At 31.4% G+C, this 20,034-nt stretch overlaps 1 protein-coding gene and 1 non-coding gene across 2 annotated transcripts; one reads left to right on the top strand and one right to left on the bottom strand.

Moving 5' to 3' along the window:
* Positions 1-5,562: 5,562 nt before the first annotated feature.
* Positions 5,563-18,580, top strand: LOC131173032 (receptor-like protein 43; the record flags this gene model as incomplete). The annotated part of the gene is made up of 4 exons (XM_058134687.1): positions 5,563-6,431; positions 6,582-7,213; positions 7,545-8,807; positions 18,549-18,580. Coding segments are annotated over exons 1-4 (2,796 nt in total), but the record flags the coding sequence as incomplete, so codon positions are not given.
* Positions 17,494-17,600, bottom strand: LOC131173537 (small nucleolar RNA R71). Its single transcript, XR_009143853.1, has one exon. It is a non-coding gene; the product is annotated as a small nucleolar RNA R71 (small nucleolar RNA).
* Positions 18,581-20,034: the final 1,454 nt, after the last annotated feature.

Raw genomic sequence — 20,034 nt, 5'->3', positions numbered from 1 at the left:
GAAATTCATATGAAAAAATTTAAAATATTTAAAATAAAAATAAAAAAAAAACATTTTAAACATTACAATTTACAAAATTTCGAAGTTTCACAATTAATCACAAATAAAATATTTCATAAAAATTAAAAAAAAAAATTGACTATAAAACTAATCCAGTACTTGAATTTCTTAAAATCAAGATCTCTAAACTTGAAATTGTTAAAGCATATGTATACATATTTGCATCAATTACCTAAATTGTTTAAGGGTATAAGGAATAAGATGTTCTCGAAACTTTCCCTAATTATGCAAATTGTGAGTTTATCACCCGTTAGGTGAAAGTTATTTAATAGAACGGGCTATCTCTTGCTTGTGATCCACCAAATATTATATAGTCTTCAGACCTCCTATGAATAATTAAATTAAATTAAAAAAAAAAAAAAAAACATAGTCACTACCTTGTGACATGTTACATTAACTGGTTAGGAGCTATTTTGCGTCATGGAACACTTGAACTTTAGCTCAATGTTAGTTGGTTGGTGAGGACATTTTCTCTTTCAGCAACTTTGTCAAGATCTCACTTCAGTTGGTCCAAGGGATATCTTTCATATATATCGCAATTTATTCATTTATCATTATTTTTAATTAATTAAGAAAATTAAGTGCTCTAATATAATGTCTTCAAAATTACAGAATTAATGATATATAAACCTACAAATTATGGGGTGATATCTATATGGAGTAAAATGTTATGATTATGTGAAATCCGTTTTGATTAATTAAAATACTAAAGTTAGAAATTGCACATTTATGTATTTTAAGAAGTTTAAGGATAATTAATATAATAAAAAGTTGTACTGGGGAGGTCTAATGGACAGGGTTTAAATGAGCGAGGTATGCTATGTTTTTCCTGACTTTTGGTTAATGATATATATGCTTATAAAAAAAATTCATGGATTTAACTATATAGTTAAATAAATCCAGAAATATTATGTACAATAACATTTGAAATAACTGATAGAATAATCTATTTAGCAGTGAACCTTGAACGACATTAATGGTATTGTGCTTCTCTTTACATTGGAGAAGAATAATTTTCTTTCTTTCTTTTTTTTAATGTGTTAGTAATGTCAACATTTATAATTAAAAAGACAAATAATGCTTAGCTTAACAGTAATAAAGTCATCTCTTAAACTATGAAGTTTTAAGTTTCAATGAAAATTAATTGTAAAAAAGAAAAAAGCTATAGTAGTGACTTGAGAATCCATCTAATAAAATGCTTGTGGAAATAAATGTAATTTCACTTGTTATGCTTAAAAAATGGTGTAGAATATGGAGAAGAATAGAGTTAAGTCATCATTCAAATTAGAAATTGATTGATATTGTCTAGTAATCAAAGAAAAACCAAGTCAAACTTGAGAATCCATCTAATAAAATGCTTGTGGAAATAAATGTCATTTCACTTGTTATGCTTAAAAAATGGTGTAGAATATGGAGAAGAATAGAGTTAAGTCATCATTCAAATTAGAAATTGATTGATATTGTCTAGTAATCAAAGAAAAACCAAGTCAAACTTGAGAATGCATCTAATAAAATGCTTGGGGAAATAAATGTCATTTCACTTATTATGCTTAAAAAATGGTGTAGAATATGGAGAAGAATAGAGTTAAGTCATCATTCAAATTAGAAATTGATTGATATTGTCTAGTAATCAAAGAAAAACCAAGTCAAACTTGAGAATCCATCTAATTATATACTTGTAGAAATAAATGTCATAAAAATTAAATTCCACTTGTTTGGCCTAAAGAATGGTGTAGAATATGGTGAATAAAAGACTTAAGTCATCATTCAAATTAGAAGTGGATTGATATGTCTAACGATCAAAGAAAAGCGAAGTCAAACTTGAGAGTCCATCCAATTAAATGCTTGTGGAAATAAAGGTCATAGAAATTAAATTCCACTTGTTAGTCCATCCAACTAAATGCTTGTGGAAATAAAGGTCATAGAAATTAAATTTCACTTGTTTTGCGTAAGGAACGATGCAGAATATGATAAAAAATAGAATTTGATCTACCATTGCCACGTACCAATGAAGGCTTATTATGTTATTAATCACAACCTTGGGGCTCTATTCCGAGGAGATCTCCTCTGATTAGAAGTAGATATATTTTAATTTTAATTAAGATATTTAAAATTTGAATGTCATTTATTATTATATAATATATATATATATATACACACACACACACGCACACTTTAACTCTTTAAAGGTGGAATTGAGAAATCCTTAACATCTTAATTTTTTTAATTAATTAATTTCTTCTCCTTCGACTTGTAAGTTGCAAGATAAGATTCCTTTAATCTACCAATAACTAGAACAACATACACATCTTCTTTGTATATTCTGGCACTAGTAAAGATTGCATTGCATAAAATAGTAGAAGCGACATGTAGTAGTACAATACTTAATTATGGCAAAATCATTTACTACTCAAGACTAATACTTAATTAAAAATACTTGTAGGATTATTTCCATTTTTTTTTTTTATAGGATTGTCTTCATACATTGATGGATTCCTCCTAATGAGGATAAAAGTTTTATTCTAGTGATAATTTAAGACAATTGTTGGTATATATGGAAGAGAATAATAGAATATAGCAGCAGAAGATATATTTTATTTGATTCATCAAGCTTACATATATAGAACTTGGAATAACAGAAATTCAATAAAAATTCTAAGTCCTAGCAGCTGATTACGTGATCCACAAAATCTCAAGTAAGACTAACAGTTTCCTAAAGAATAGGAACTAATTATTGACAAGGAAATATTCCAATTTTGAATTAGTAAAACAAGGTTACGTGCAGTCCAAAAGCATTATTCTAACAGCAATAAACTGAAATTGATATGAAAAAAATTTATACTTTTATATAATAAAACTATTTAAATACTTTAAATAACAAACTTTTGAACATTACAATTTACAAAATTTCGAAGTTTCATAATTAATCAAAAATAAAATATATACTAAAAAAAAAAAAAAGAAAATAAACTAAAAATTTAATCCACTACTCGAAATTCTTAAAATCAAAATCTCTAAACTTGAAATTGTTATAGCATATGTATACATATTTGCATTAATCACCTAAAAATCAGCTAATTACTATGTTTAAGGCATAAGAAATAAGAAGTTTTCGAATTTGACGTTCCCTGATTAATAACTGTGAGTTATCACCTATATGGTGAAAGTTATTTAATAGAAAGGACTATCTTCTGTTTTGTAATCAACCAAATATTATACAATCTTTAGAGCTCCTATGAATAATTTTTTTTAAAAAAAAAGGCCTAATCACTACCTTGTGACATGCTGCATTAACCGGTTAGGAGCTATTTTGCATCATGGAACACTTGAACTTAGCTCAACGTTAGTTGGAAGGTGAGGACATTTTCTCTTTCAGCAACTTTGTCAAGATCTCACTTCAATTGGTCCAAGGGATATTTTTCATACATATCATAATTTATGAAAGAAAAAAATATATATACTTGAGTTTTTAATTTATCATTATTTTTATGCTAAGCTTAATAGTACCAAAGTTGTCTCCAAAATTATGAAGTTTTAAGTTTCAATCAAAATCAATTGCCAAAAAAAAAATGCTAGTAATGACTTGAGAATCCATCTAATTAAATGCTTGTGGAAATAAAGGTCATAGAAATTACATTTCACTTGTTATGCGTAAAAAAAAATGGTGTAGAATATAGCGAAGAATAAAGTTAAGTCGTCATTCAAATTAGAAATTGATTGATATGTCTACTAATCAAAGAAAGCAAAATCAGGCTTGAGAATCCATCTAATTAAATGCTTGTGAAAATAAATGTCATAGAAACTAAATTTCAGTCGCTATACGTAAAGAATGGTGTAGAATATAATGAAAAAGAAGAATTCATCATTCAATTTATAAATTGATTGATATGTTTAATAATCAATAATCAAAGAAAAAGCAAAGTCAGAAAATCTGTTTAACTTTAATTTATACTCACCAAAGAATTTGAGATACTATTGTCACATATGAACAAAGACTTATATATTATATTATTAATTATTGTCTTAGTGCCTCTATTCCGACGGAGATACTCCCCTAATTACAAGTCTTCAATGTATTAAGAAGAGAGATGAATTGATTGAAAATGACAAGTCAAGTCACAGGCTTTATCTCTGCAAAATGGACAAGAGATAACGGAGTGTTTAGCCATTAAAATCCATGCCTTTGTCATCACGGCCACAGTTGTCTTCATTGAAGCAGTTGATTAGTACCATATATTTGTGTACTTAAGGTTATTTTTGTGAACCCTACGGAAATTGATACTCCAAACATATTCATGGTTATAAGTCATCTTGACGTGACTTGAAGCTTGGATTGAGATAGCAATTGCACCATTAGACTTTGAACAGTGAACTAGTTAAGGTCATTAACTCCCTGCCTTGGCATTGACGCCTATGCTTGGATTGAAACTGATCAAACTATTTCTTGATGTCAAGTCTCCTTCACATTTGGAAGAGCAAGACTGGTGGCTGACGAATGCAGATTTTTTTTTTTTTTCTCATAGTAAATTCATATTTAGCTTAGTCAATCCTTGATTGTGAATGAGTGAATGAAGGAAGGAGAGTGTCAAAAAGGGATGTAGAAGAAATTGAAGCACCTGGAAGAGGATATTTTAAACTTTCAAAATCTATATTTGGTATCTGACCCTTTGTTGTATCCTTAATTATGCAGCGAAATAAAGAGAAAGTAAATAGGAAAAATGAAGAGAAAAAAAAAAAGAAAGAAAATTTAATATGAATAACATCTTCATATTCCTACATTTTCTTCTATTTCACTCCAATTTGAAGGAAAATATTTTGCATTAATTAATTAAAAGGATTTGAGAAATGAAATTTTATTTCTATTCTCCGTTCTTTCTGTATCCTACTTAATGTCTAAACAAGAAGAATTGAAGAAATCATTTTTTCCCATTCTCCATTTCTCTCAATTCAAACAAATTATAAAATAACTATACAACTAAGAAACAAGAAAAGGTAAAAGGAGAATGAATTTTAAAAAATAATAATAATTTATTTTTTCCTAATAATATTTTCCTAATTCCCAATTCCATTAATTAAAGTTAATTTACTAATTTTAATGCCATATTAAACCACTTGGCATTTAATTATAACTATGATTTCTCAATTTTAGCATTATAATGTATATTAGATTACTACTGTTATTATTTAAACTTTGGTGGACTCTTGAGCAATGCAAATTCAGTTACGTCTCCTACTATAGGAGTTAAGAAATTTTTTTTTAAATAATAAATATTTTTTGTTAGTACAAAGTCCAACTCAATTATAAGTGTTGAAGAATGAAAAGTAAAAGAAGAGCGAGTCATTTATCTGCTTCTTTATTTGGTCTTCAGTCATCACGCCCTGCAGACTTTAGGAAACTCCCTCCAAACTCCAAAATTCTTTCATTCGGATTATAAATACCAAATGCTTACACTGATTTTTTAGTAACTCAACTTTTCAACTTTAGCTTTCCACTTCAAGAGAATGGCTAGTCGACTATGGCTTGCTCACTTTCTCTGCTCCCTTTTGTTTCACTTGCATTTCCGAGCTGCTTCTTCTTCACCTTTTTCTTTCAATTCCTCCTCTCCAGCCATGCCGTGTCAACATGACCAGAGTCTTGCCTTGCTCCAATTCAAAAAAACCTTTTCCATTAGAAGTAATGCCTCTCCCTGGGATTTCCCTTACCCCAAGCCTTATCCAAAGACAGGGTCTTGGAAAGAGGACACGGATTGCTGCTGGTGGGATGGGGTCACTTGCGACATAGAAACGGGTAATGTAATTGGCCTTAACCTTTCTTCTAGCTTGCTCTATGGTACCATTCATTCTAATAATACTCTTTTCTTCCTTCCTCATCTCCAAAAGCTTGACCTCTCTAACAATCATTTCAACCACTCTCAAATTGTACCTCAGTTTGGCCAGTTTTTGAATTTATCATATCTTAACCTAAACTACTCTGTTTTTGAGGGCCGAATTCCACTAGAAATTTCTTATCTGTCTGGTTTGGTTTCGCTTGATCTTTCAAGGAATTATGATTTGATACTCAAAGCCACTGTTTTTAACGAAATTGTTCAAAACCTAACCCAGTTACAGGAATTGGACCTAAGTGATGTAAACCTGTCTTCGGTTGCAACTAGTTCCTTGATGAATTTGTCTTCTTCTATATCATCACTTGCACTCTCCTCTTGTGAATTGCAAGGGAAATTCCCAGACAACATAATTCGACGGCCAAACCTCCAATTGCTCGATTTATCGGGCAATGAAGATCTCACTGGTTCCCTACCTAGGCATAATTGGAATAACTCCTTCCGTTCCTTGTCTCTTTCTGCGACAAAAATTCCAATATATTTAGACCATGACTTCATTAGTAATTTAAAGTCCTTGGAAACACTGGAACTTCGTGCCTGCAACTTTGGAGGTTCAACTTTGGAATTGTTTGGTAACTTGACTCAACTCATTAACTTGGACATCTCTCATAATAATCTCAGCGGTCAAATTCCATCCTCACTTGGAAGCCTTAAACAACTCCTTTTATTGGACCTTTCTTACAACAATTTTAGTGGTGAGATTCCCTACTCATTTGAAAGCCTTAAACAGCTTGAAACTTTGGACCTCCGCATCAACAATCTCAGTGGTCAAATTCCATCCTCACTTGGAAGCCTTGAGGAACTCTATTCATTGGACCTCTCCTATAACAATTTTCATGGTGAGATTCCCTCCTCATTTGGAAACCTTAAACAGCTTCATACTTTGAACCTCCGCATCAACAATCTCAGTGGTCAAATTCCATCCTCACTTGGAAACCTTGGGAAACTCTATTCATTGGACCTCTCCTATAACAATTTTAATGGTGAGATTCCCTCCTCATTTGGAAACCTTGGGGAACTCTATTCATTGGACCTCTCTTCTAACAATTTTAATGGTGAGATTCCCTCCTCATTTGGAAACCTTAAACAGCTTCATACTTTGAACCTTTGCAACAACAATCTCAGTGGTCAAATTCCATCCTCACTTGGAAACCTTGGGGAACTCTATTCATTGGACCTCTCTTCTAACAATTTTAATGGTGAGATTCCCTCCTCATTTGAAAGCCTTAAACATTTTCTACTTTTGGACCTCGGCAACAACAGTCTCAGTGGTCAAATTTCATCCTCACTTGGAAACCTTAAGGAACTCTTTATATTGGATCTCTCCTATAACAATTTTAATGGTGAGATTCCCTCCTCATTTGAAAACCTTAAACATCTTCTAAATTTGGACCTCAGCAACAACAATCTCAGTGGTCAGATTTCATCCTCACTTACGAGGCTTAAAGTCGTCTTATCATTGGATCTCTCCTGTAACAATTTTAAAGGTGGGTTTCCTTCCTCATTTGAAAACCTTAAACAACTTCAAATTTTGGACCTCTAAAACAACAATCTCAGTGGTCAAATTCCTAATTATTTAACAAACTTCAAACAATTTTACAGGTCCCATCACTCAAGGAAGCAGGCTTTCAAGTTTAGTATACCTCGATTTATCCAACAACTTGTTACATGGCCGAATTCCAAGTTCAATTTTCAAACTTGTGAACTTGAGCGTTCTTATTCTTTCATCCAACAAATTGATAGGAGAAGTCTCTTCTGCAGTTTGCGAGTTAAATTCTCTTCAAATTCTTGACCTGTCAAACAATAGTTTGAACGGCTCCATGCCACAATGTTTGGGAAATTTCAGCAACAATCTTTCAGTATTGCACTTGGGCATGAACAAATTCCATGGAACCATCCTTGAAACGTTTTCTATAGGCAGCAACTTGAGATATTTGAACTTCAATGGTAACCAATTGCAAGGTAGAATCCCACCTTCCATCTCCAATTGTATAAATTTGGAAATTTTAGATCTCGGAAATAATAATATAGATGACACATTCCCCCATTTTCTGGAAACACTTTCGAAGCTACAAATTCTAATTCTAAAATCCAATAGATTTCATGGTTTGGTGAAAGGGACCTCTGCCAATTATTCATTCTCAAAGCTGCGAATTTTTGACCTCTCCAACAACACGTTTAGCGGACCTTTACCTGCGGAGTATTTCAATAATTTCAAGGCAATGATGATCTTTAATCTGAATATGAAATACATGGGGGCACCAAATTATTCCTCTTATGATTATTCTGTGAGTCTGACTCTCAAAGGCTTAGAGATTGAGTTGGTGAAAATCCAAACACTTCTTACATCCATTGATTTGTCGGGCAATAAATTCACAGGGGAGATCCCACAGTCAATTGGAAAACTTAAATCACTTAAGTTGCTCAACCTGTCTCACAATCAACTCACAGGCAATATTCAACCATCATTGGGGAATTTGAGCAATTTGGAATCATTAGACCTCTCTTCAAATCTTCTTGTTGGAAGGATTCCAATGCAATTGACATATTTGACATTTTTGGAAGTGTTTCGGGTTTCACATAATCAACTTGAAGGACTTATACCCGAAGGAAAGCAGTTCAACACATTTGATAACACTTCATATGAAGGGAATTTGGGATTGTGTGGATTTCCGCTAGAAAAATGTGACAATGGGGAGAGGCAACAACCAACATCATCAAAAGAAATTGATTCCAAGTCTAAAAATGGATTTGGATGGAAAGCTGTATTGGCAGGGTATGGATGTGGAGTAATATTTGGAGTTGTAATGGGATATGTTGTGTTTAAAACAAGAAAACCTATATGGTTTGTGAGGATGGTTGAAGGTGAAGGGCGTCGAAAGCTAAAAAGATTTAGCAATTAATCTTCAAAGTGACTGGTGTTTACAGGTACTATTTCGTGATATTTCTTGCTTTGCATATAATCTCAGGTTAATTAGCTTTCTTTTTTTTTTCTCTTTTTATATAAATATACTTAAATTGTTTTTTTAGGAAATAAATTATTCTTATTGTTAATTAGCACAATATTTGATCTTATTGTTATAAGATTTTATCCATTTACCATGAATTTCTTACAATTCTTTTTTTTCTTTATGAATTCTCTACCTTGTTAGGCAGATGAAGAACAAGTAAGAAGATGCGGCCAAATGAAGATACGGTCTTGGATGCATAGCACATGTAAATGTGGGGGCAAATCTAGCACAATTGTTCTATCATGTATAAATTTATCTTGTTATGCTTCTCTCTTCGTCTCTGTTTTCTACATATAGAAGTTTTCTTAAAATAATGGAAGTTTTGTATGTCTAAGATTGGGAACTTGTGTTAGATTTTAATTTCTATTTTGTTATCGTTGAGCTATAGTCTGACTATATATTCCTTTATTTTGAATGAAACCCCAATTTGAGCTACAATATATCAATCTTGGACCATATTTGCCGTTTGTTGAACAAGGATCGGTAGGTCCATTTTCAGCATATTATCATAACCTACAAATTTCAGCACATTATGCACATTCTTTTCTAGCTGGATTGATGTGGTTGCAAGACGCTCTTAGTAGAATTCTTTATTTGTTGCAGCATGCGTGACCTTTCAGAAAGTTGTCCTTTGTTAGTCTTTGTGTTTTTGTTTTTCTCTTTATTCATTTTCTAAAAAAAATGAAGATAATAAATTTGTCTTATACCAAGCTAATTAAGTGCAATTGACTTACCGCTATTCAGCTGAATGAAATCACCGAGGTCACACACCAGGTCTATCCAGGGTCCCCTTCAAGATTTGGGATGCCATTGGTCATAACCAGGTATATTTGTAGGTTATGATAATATATTACAAGTATATATTTTTATTTATTATAAAATTAAAGAATTAAAATAAGAAATCCCTTCCTACTTTACCTTCTCCTTGGTCATTTCACTTGATACCTAATGAGGCAGGTGCGGAAAAGGAGAAAACAAACCTTGTCCTACCTACTCGTCCTGCTCCTATTATTTTAAGAAAACTCAAAAGAATTCTATCATTTTAAAATATATTTTAAACACAAATTTTATAAAAATATTTTTTTGAATTCCTTTAATTGACAAAATTGAATTGCAATGCCTTCGTTAATAAAGTTAATAAAGTTAAGGTAATAAATTTTGTTTAACTTTTTCCTGATATACTTTCCAATTATTGTTAGAACTAATGGATATTGTTTTCAATGTATATTATTAAGGACATATTAGTAAACTAATCAATAAACTATCAATTAGTGATTAGTCACATTTGGATTAAAAGCCCAAATTCCAGCCCATGATTATCCTTTGCGCGTGCAACGCCTGAACTTGAAGGTGAAAGTTGAAACATGAAAAATTTGGAATGGCCAATAACATAATCATTTTGGAGAAATTCATGAAAACTGAAACTATTGAAGAATTCTTCCATTACATTTAATTTCTTCTCCTTCGTGGGGTAACTGGCAAGGTAAGATTCCTTTTATCCACCAGTAGCTAGAAGGAAACACATCTTCTTTGTATCTTCTGGCACAAGTGAAGATTGCATTGCATATACAATTCCAAAGCTTTAAGCAATAGTAGAAGCGACATGTAGTACGTTGTATAATACTTAATTATATCAAAATCATTGACTTCTCAAGAATAATACTTAATTAAAAATACTATTAGGATTTTCTTCATTTTTATTTATTTTTTTTTTATAGAATTATCTTCATACATTGATGGATTCCTTCTAATGAGGATAACAGTTTTATTCTAGAGATCAATATAACATAATTAACCGAAATTCATATGAAAAAATTTAAAATATTTTAACTTTTTAAAATAACAAACATTATAAACATTACAATTTACAAAATTTCAAAGTTTCACAATTAATCAAAAATAAAATATTTCCTAAAAATAAAAAAGAAAATAGACTATAAAACTAATCCACCACACGAATTTCTTAAAATCAAAATCTCTAAACTTGAAATTGCTATAGCATATGCATACATATTTGCATTAGTTACCTAAATCAGCTAATTACTATGTTTAAAGGGATAAGGAACAAGAAGTTCTCGAGACTTTCCCTGATTGTACAAATTGTGAGTTTATCACCTGTATGGTGAAAGTTATTTAATAGAATGGGCTATCTCTTGCTTTGTGATCCACCAAATATTATATAGTCTTCAGACCTCCTTTGAATACTTAAAAAAAAAAAAAAAAAAAAATAATAATAATAATAATAATAATCATTACCTTGTGACACGTCACATTAACTGGTTAGGAGCTATTTTGCGTCATGGAACACTTGAACTTTAGCTTAATGTTAGTTGGATGGTGAGGACATTTTCTCTTTCAGCAACTTTGTCAAGCTAGATCTCACTTCAGTTGGTCCAAGGGCTATCTTTAATATATATCATAATTTATTCATTGATCATTTTTTTTAATTAATTAAGAAAATTAAGTGCTCTAATTAATGTCTTGAAAATACAGAATTAATGATATATCAATCTACAAATTATGGGCCGATATCTATATAGAGTAAAATGTTATGATTATGTGCAATCTGTTTTAATTAATTAAAATACTAAAGTTAGAAATTGCACATTTATGTATTTTAAGAAGTTCAAGGATAATTAATACAATAAAAAGTTGTATTAGGGAGGTCTAATGGTCGGGTTTAAATGAGCAAGGCATTCTAAGTTTGTTTTGACTTTTTGATTAATAATATATATGCTTATCAAAAAAAAAATTCAAGGATTTAACTATATGTTTAAATAAAATCTAGAAATATTGCATACAATAACATTTGAAATAACTGATAGAATAATCTATTTAGCAGTGAACCTCTTGAACGACATTAATGGTGTTGTGCTTGGTCTCTTTACATCGGAGAAGAATCATTTTCTTTTTTTTTTTTTCTCGCATTTGTTGGTAATATCAACCTTTGTAATTAAAAGGACAAAGCTTAATAGTATTAAAATCATCTCTAAAATTATGAATTTTTAAGTTTCAATCAAAATTAATTGTAAAAAAGAAAAATACTTGTAGTGACTTGAGAATCCATCAAATTAAATGCTTGTGGAAATAAATGTCATAAAAATTAAATTCCACTTGTTATGCGTAAAAAATGGTGTAGAATATGGTGAAAAATAGAGTTAAGTCATTATTCAAATTAGAAATTGATTGATATTATCTAATAATCAAAGAAAAACCAAGTCAAACTCGAGAATCCATCTAATTATATGCTTGTGAAAATAAATGTCATAAAAATTAAATTCCACTTGTTTTGCCTAAAGAATGGTGTAGAATATGGTGAATAATAGACTTAAGTCATCATTCAAATTAGAAGTGGATTGATATGTCAAACTGGAGAATCCATCTGATTAAATGCTTGTGGAAATAAAGGTCACAGAAAATAAATTCTACTTGTTGTGTATAAAGAATCGTGCATAATATGATGTAAAATAGAGTTTACTCATCATACAAATAATACAAATTAGAAGTTGATTGATATGTCTAATAATCAAAGAAAAGCAAAGCCAGAAAATGCGTTTAACTTTAATTTTTATGCACCAAAGAATTTGGTCTACCATTGCCACATGCGAATGAAGGCTTATTATGTTATTAATCATAGTCTTGGTGGCTCTATTCTGATGGAGATACTCCTCTAATTAGAAGTAGATATATTTTAATTTTAATTAAGATATTTAAAATTTAAATGTCATTTATCATTATATAAAATAAACTGAGCCAAAATAGAATGATTTTGGAAGAAATTTAAAAGAGTGTCCATTTACGTCCATAGAACTCTTTCAAATTTCTTCCAAAAGGTGGTATATCATTATGTACCATTTTCACTTTATTTGCAAACTTAACTGAGCCAAACTAAACTTCCTTAAGCTTAGGCCCGAAGGCGCTGAAATTTCATTATTCTTTATCAATTCAGATTCTCTACTGCAGCTTCATTATTATTATTATTTTTTTTTCCTTCAGACAGAAAAAATTAATAGTCAGTTGGGCGTTTATTCCATGACTCCAAAGAGAGTTCATGGCTTAACGCATAGCAATTAGCAATCTAAATCACTGTTTTTTTCCCCACCACTTGATGGGTGGTGTAGTTTTCAACCCAAACCAACCCACCCCAAGAAATGGTGTGGAAATTTGACCTAATATGTAGGTGTGTCAATGAATTTCTTCAATTTTTTTTATTAAAATTTTATAATTGAAAATGACAAATTAAGTCACTGCTTTAATCTTTAGAAAATGGACAAGGGAAAATAGAGTGTTGAAGGCATTAAAATTCATGACTTGGTCTTCAATGCCATACTTATTTTCATAGAAGCAGTTAACTATAATTATGCATTTATATAATTCTTATTGTTTTTGTTTGGAAATGATACTCCTAAACATTATATTCATTGGTGGTTATAAGTAGTCTTCTTGAGTGAAACCTCCTTTGAAGCTTGGATTGAGATAGGAATTATAGCTACCCATACACTTTTAATTTCATTTAAATTTGAAATTCTAATTTACGTCTGATCTTGTGACTTTGCAGCCAATTTTCTAATATATATATAATGTCCCATTACACACTTGAACTCTTTAAAGGTGAAATTGAGAAATCCTTAACATCTTAATTTTTTTAATTAATTAATTTCTTCTTCTTCGTCTTGTAAGTTGCAAGATAAGATTCCTTTTATCCACCAATAGCTAGAACTGCATACACATCTTCTTTGTATATTCTGGCACTAGTTAAGATTGCGTTGCATATACAATTCCAAAGCTTTAAGCAATAGTAGAAGCAACATGTAGTATTACAATACTTAATTATGTCAAAATCATTTACTACTGAAGACTAATACTTAATTAAAAATACTAGTAGGATTATCTTCATATTTATTTTTTTTTTTTTTATAGGATTGTCTTCATACATGATGGATTCCTCCGAATGAGGATAAAAGTTTTATTCTAGAAATAATTTAGCATAATTAACCGAAATTAATATGAAAAAAAAATGTACACTTTTATATAATAAAAATATTTAAATATTTTGAAAAACAAACCTTTGAACATTACAATTTACAAAGTTTCGAAGTTTCATAATTAATCAAAAATAAAATATTTCCTAAAAAATAAAAGAAGAAAATAAACTATAAAATTAATCCACTACTCGAAATTCTTAAAATCAAAATCTCTAAACTTGTAATTTTTATAGCATATGTATACATATTTGCATTAATTAACTAAATCAGCAAATTACCATGCCTAAAGGTGTAACGAATAAGAAGTTATCGAATTCGACTTTCCCTATTTACTAATTGGCAGTTTATCACCTGTATGGTGAAAGTTATTTAATAGAAGGGACTACCAGGATATCTCCTGCTTTGTGATCCACCAAATATTATATACTCTTCAGACCTCCTATGAATAATTAAAAAAAAAAAAAAAAAACACTAATCACTACCTTGTCACATGTTACATCAACTGGTTAGGAGCCATTTTGCGTCGTGTAACACTTGAACTTAGCTCAATGTTAGTTGGATGGCGAGAGCATATTCTCTTTTAGCAACTTTGTCAAGATCTCACTTCAATTGGTCCAAGGGATATTTTTCATATATATCATATATATATATATATATATATATATATACACTTGGGTTTTTCATTTATCATTATTTTTAATTAATTAAGAAAATTAAGTGCTCTAATTAATATCTTGAAAATTACAGAATTAATGATATATCAATCTACAAATTATGGGTGATATCTGCATGGACTAAAATGTTATGATTATGTGCAATCCGTTTTGATTAATTAAAATACTAAAGTAAGAAATTGTACATTTAAGTATTTTAAGAAGTTCAAGGATAATTAATACAATAAAAAGTTCAAGGATTTAACTAAGTATTTAAATAAATCTAGAAATATTATGCATAATAACGTTTGAAATAACTGATAAAATAATCTATTTAGCAGTGAACCTTGAAAGACATTAATGGTATTGTACTTGGTCTCTTTACATTGGAGAAGAGTAATTTTCTTTCTGTTTTTTTTTTTTTATGTGTTAGTAATATCAAAATTTATAATTAAAAGGACAAGTAATGGTTAGCTTAGTAGTACTAAAATCATCTCTGAAACTGTAAAGTTTTAAGTTTCAATCAAAATTAATTGTAAAAAAGGAAAATGCTAGCAATGACTTGAGAATCCATCTAATTAAATGCTTGTTGATGCATACATTTTGCATAATCATTTAGGTTTAATTTCATAGCCATTTTATTTGATTATTAGTCACTTTTAGCTAATTCATTAGTTATTTATTTAGTTTTTCATAATTGTCAATTTTGGATTAATTTGTAATTTTTACTTTGTTTTGTAGGAAAAATGGTGTTTTTGAAGGACTGAAAAGAAATTTTGCTATTGAGGAGTGACTTCTACATCTAAAGATGTCAAAAACAAGTTTTAAAGTTGAAATATGCATTGGCTAAATTGCGCATAACTTGCCGCATAAGCTATGCAGATCTGCATAAGGAGAGTGCATAGCTTATGCAGATTCACGCCTCCCTTATGCAATCTCATGGAATTGTGCATAACCTATGTGCCTAGTTATGCAGTTTCGTATAAGTGAACCAGAAACCAGCCGAAAACTGCATAAGGGACTGCATGACTTATGCAGTCCACTTATGCAGTCCCACAAAGATTTCATTAATGAGCTGGCAGAAGATTCCCTCAGAAAATCCCTCCTAAAACACACCATTTTAGGGCTCCATGTCAGAAAATGCTATAAATAGCCCAATTTCCCATTTTAGAAAGGAAGGAAAAAGGAGAGGAAGAAAGGGAAAGGTGCAGGCAGCAGCTGAAGAGTCACAAACACCTCCCACACCATTTCCAATCAGATTTGGAGATTTCTTTCTTTTCTTACATTTTTCCTACCTTTCTAGTGTTTAGTTTCTTGTTTCTTAGCTTAGATTAAAGCTTTATTTCCTTATAAACTCAGAATATCTTGTAAACATTATGGATAGTGAGTAGTTTTATTTTGATTCTGGAGTAAGGGATGTAATATTTGAGATATTTTATGGATTTTGATTGGGTAATCCATATTTTGTGGTGTTAATGAGTTTTATTCATTTCTTGTGTGCTTAATGACATGCTTAGTGTAGGATCCCATTAAGTGATGTTCTTAATCCATAGTTGAGGCACCGAAAGGAGAAGGCCTTGTGATAGATAATCAAGAAATTGGACTTAATTAACTTAGATCTAGAAATAGACTAAGGATTAAGAGGATTCACAGATTAATTAAAGAACCTAATGGGTCTTAATTAACTCTAACTCCACGAAAGTAGGATTAGATTGATTAAGGCACTCTTTGTCTCACTCGAAAGGGTATTCAAAGGATTTAAGAATTAATCTCCTTAAAACCGGTAAGTTCCACAAGATTGAATAACCAATTTAAAATCCCAAAATAGCTTGAATATGAAATCCCGAACTCCGGAATCGCCTTTTTATCATTGTTAATTCCTAATTGAATTTAATTGCTTGCCATTTTAAATTTTGCCATATTCCAACTTGCTTATTTTAATTTGATGCAATTTTAGTTTAATCATTACATTGTCGAATAGATCATTAATTTTACACATATAGAATTCATACTTCAATACCCATCAATTTATTGCTTTAATTTCAAAATTAGTTTAAATTAGGCAACTTTTTATATCAAAAATTCTATCATTAACACAACTCCTCGTAGGAACGATATCTTTTCTATATTACTTGTACGACCCGTGTACTTGCGGTTGGGCCACATCAAGTTTTTGGCGCCGTTGCCGGGGAGTTGTTTGTTTAAGATTAAATTCTTGATTATTTTAGTTGTTTTTAGTTTTATCTTTGTTATCTTTTCATTTTGTGTTTGTTTGTTCTTTTTCAGGTACTTTTGATCTTTTATGAGAAGAGCTAGAAGCACAAGTGACACATCCTTATTGTTTAATCCTGAAATTGAGAAATTTTGTAAAGCCAACAAGAAAGAAACCAGAAAAAGAAAAGAAGCTTTGAGAGAAACTGAATTAGAAGGCATATGGTCGATTTAAAGAATCAGAATTGGTGGCGGTAATGCTGGAAATGATCGAAACAATGAAAATGCAGCCCAAGGTGAAGAGGTTGTAAATGCTAATGTGCCTAGGGCAAGTATGATGGATCATGCTTTTCCTCGTTTTGATGACTTGAGAGAAAGCATAGCAAGACCAAGAATTGATGCAAATAGCTACAAGATGGATTTTGGAGTTCTTCAAATGATTCAAAATTCACAATTTGGAGGACATCCTTCTGAAAATCCACACACACATCTAAAGAAGTTTGCTATGATTTATGATATGCAAAAACAACCTGGAGTATCTGATGATGCAGCAAGATTGAAGCTATTCCCATTCTCTTTGAAAGATAGAGCATTGGATTGGCTTGATTCTTTACCTCACAACTCCATTACAAATTGGGAGCAACTCACTGATGCATTTCTTGCACAATATTTTCCACCTGGAAAAACTCAAGAATTGAGGAATCAAATGACAGCTTTCAGACCAAGAGAAGATGAAACTCTTTATGAATCATGGATGAGATGGAAGGAATTAGAGAGATAATGCCCACATCATGCCATTCCAAAATGGATGATAAACCAGAATTTTTACACCAATGTTACTCCTGCAATCAGAGGGATTATTGATGCTCAAACAGGAGGAGAATTTATTATGAAGCATGAAGATGAAGCTTATGAGCTATTGGAGAAAATTGCAAAGAATACTCATCTTTGGAGTAGTCCAAAAGGACCAGCTCCAACTCAAAAGAGACAAGCTGCTGGAATGTATGACCTTGATCCATTTAACATGATTAATGCAAAGTTTGATGCACTTACAAATGTTTTGGCCAAGAAGATGGAAGATTTAAGTATGTTAGTTAGTTCATCATCATCATCTGGAAGTTCACAACAAGTTGCTTATGCAGAGGGAACTACCAGCTGTGGAGTAGACTATGGAGATCAAGCTGCATATGTTGGTAATTATGGAAACAAACAAATGGGGAATTCTTACTCTCAAACTTATAATCCAAATTGGAGGAATCATCCCAACTTTTCATGGGGAAATCAGCAAAATCAAGTTCCAAATCAGAATTTTCAACCACAACAGCAACAAGGAATCCCATATCAGCAAAATAGGCAACCATTGCCTAATTTTTAGCAGAAAAATATGAATCCTCCACCAAAACAGCTAGAACAAAGTTCCACCACAGAAGCTTTATTACAACAGATTCTTGCTAACCAAACTAAGCATGATGAGGAGATGAGAGAGATGAGAGCAAAGCTAGAGCAGATGCAAACACATAACAGAATGCTAGAAAATCAGATTGCACAACAAGCATCTTCCTCAGGTACCAAGTCTTTTGAAAAACTTCCAAGTCAACCAAAAAATCCAAAAGAGCAGTGTCAAGCTATTACTTTAAGAAGTGGGAAAGTTATAAATAATGAGAAGAGTGAAAAAAATGAGAAGAGTGAAAATAGTGAGAGGAGAGAAAATGAGAAAGAAGCTGATGAGAGTGAAAAACAAGAAAGTGCAGAAAAATGTAAAGAGAAAATTGAAGAGAAGGAAAAGAAGTATATACCTCCAGAGGCTTACAAGTCACAACTTCCCTTTTGCACAAAGATTTCAAAAAGCCAAGCTTGATAAGCAATTTGGGAAGTTCTTAGAGGTTTTGAAGAAGCTATACATAAATGTGCCTTTTATTAATGCTCTTTCACAAATGCCCTCTTATGCAAAATTCTTAAAAGAAATTCTCTCAAACAAGAGGAAACTTGAAGACCATGAAACTGTAGCTTTGACAGAAGAATGTAGTGCCATCCTTCAAAGGAAACTTCCTCCAAAGCTCAAGGATCCAGGGAGTTTTTCAATTCCATGCCACATTGGGGAATCATGTTCTATAAAAGCTTTATGTGATTTAGGGGCTAGTGTAAGCCTTATGCCCCTCTCCATTTATGAGAAGCTCAATATGGGAGATCTAAAACCAACCCACATTTCTCTTCAGTTAGCTGACAGATCAATTAAGTATCCTGAAGGGATTTTGGAGAATGTGCCTCTGAAGGTTGGGAAGTTCTATATACCTGTTGACTTTGTCATCTTGGACATGGAGGAGGATTCTAATATCCCAATCATCTTGGGAAGGCCTTTTCTAGCTACAGCAGGAGCATTAATTGATGTTAAGGGAGAAAAATTGACTCTTAGAGTTGGTGAAGATCAATTGGTTTTCAATATTAATAACACTATGAAGAAGCATCATTCTTAAGCTGATACTTGTTTGAGAATTGATATCATTGATGAGCTGGTTGAAGAACACTTCAGAAAGAGATATCCGGAAGATCCACTTGAAAATTGCTTGGTTCATGGAGGAGGCATAGACTATGACAACCCTCATGTGGCTGCATATGCTCAACATTTAGAGGGAAGTCCACCATTCATTTCTGCTCCAGTTTTTCAACTCACACAAAAGGAAAAAGTCGAATCTAAGCAACCATCATTCAAGGAAGAAGATGCACCTAAGGTAGAACTTAAGCAACTTCCTTCTCAGCTCAGGTATGAATTTCTTAGCACTAATAACACTTATCCAGTAATTGTAAATGCAAATTTAAGTACCTTAGAGGCTGATAAGTTGTTAAGAGTGTTGAGGCAATTTAGGAAAGTTTTAGGGTATACCATAGATGACATTAAGGGAATAAGCCCATACTTTTGCATGCACAGAATCATTTTGGAAGAAAATTGTAAGCCATCTATTGAACATCAGAGGAGGTTGAACCCAAATATGAAAGAAGTTGTTAAAAAGGAAATTTTGAAGTTGCTTGATGCAGGGATCATATATCCTATCTCGCATAAGTACTTGGGTGAGCCCAGTACATGTTGTCCCAAAAAAGGGTGGAATGACAGTGGTCAAAAATGAAAATAATGAATTAATTCCCACCAGAACAGTGACTAGTTGGCGAATGTGCATAGATTACAGAAAATTAAATATAACCACTAGAAAAGATCATTTTCCACTTCCCTTCATTG

Source organism: Hevea brasiliensis, chromosome 14, assembly GCF_030052815.1.
Source record: "Hevea brasiliensis isolate MT/VB/25A 57/8 chromosome 14, ASM3005281v1, whole genome shotgun sequence".
NCBI lineage: Eukaryota > Viridiplantae > Streptophyta > Magnoliopsida > Malpighiales > Euphorbiaceae > Hevea > Hevea brasiliensis.
This window is presented reverse-complemented; position numbering and strand designations above follow the sequence as displayed.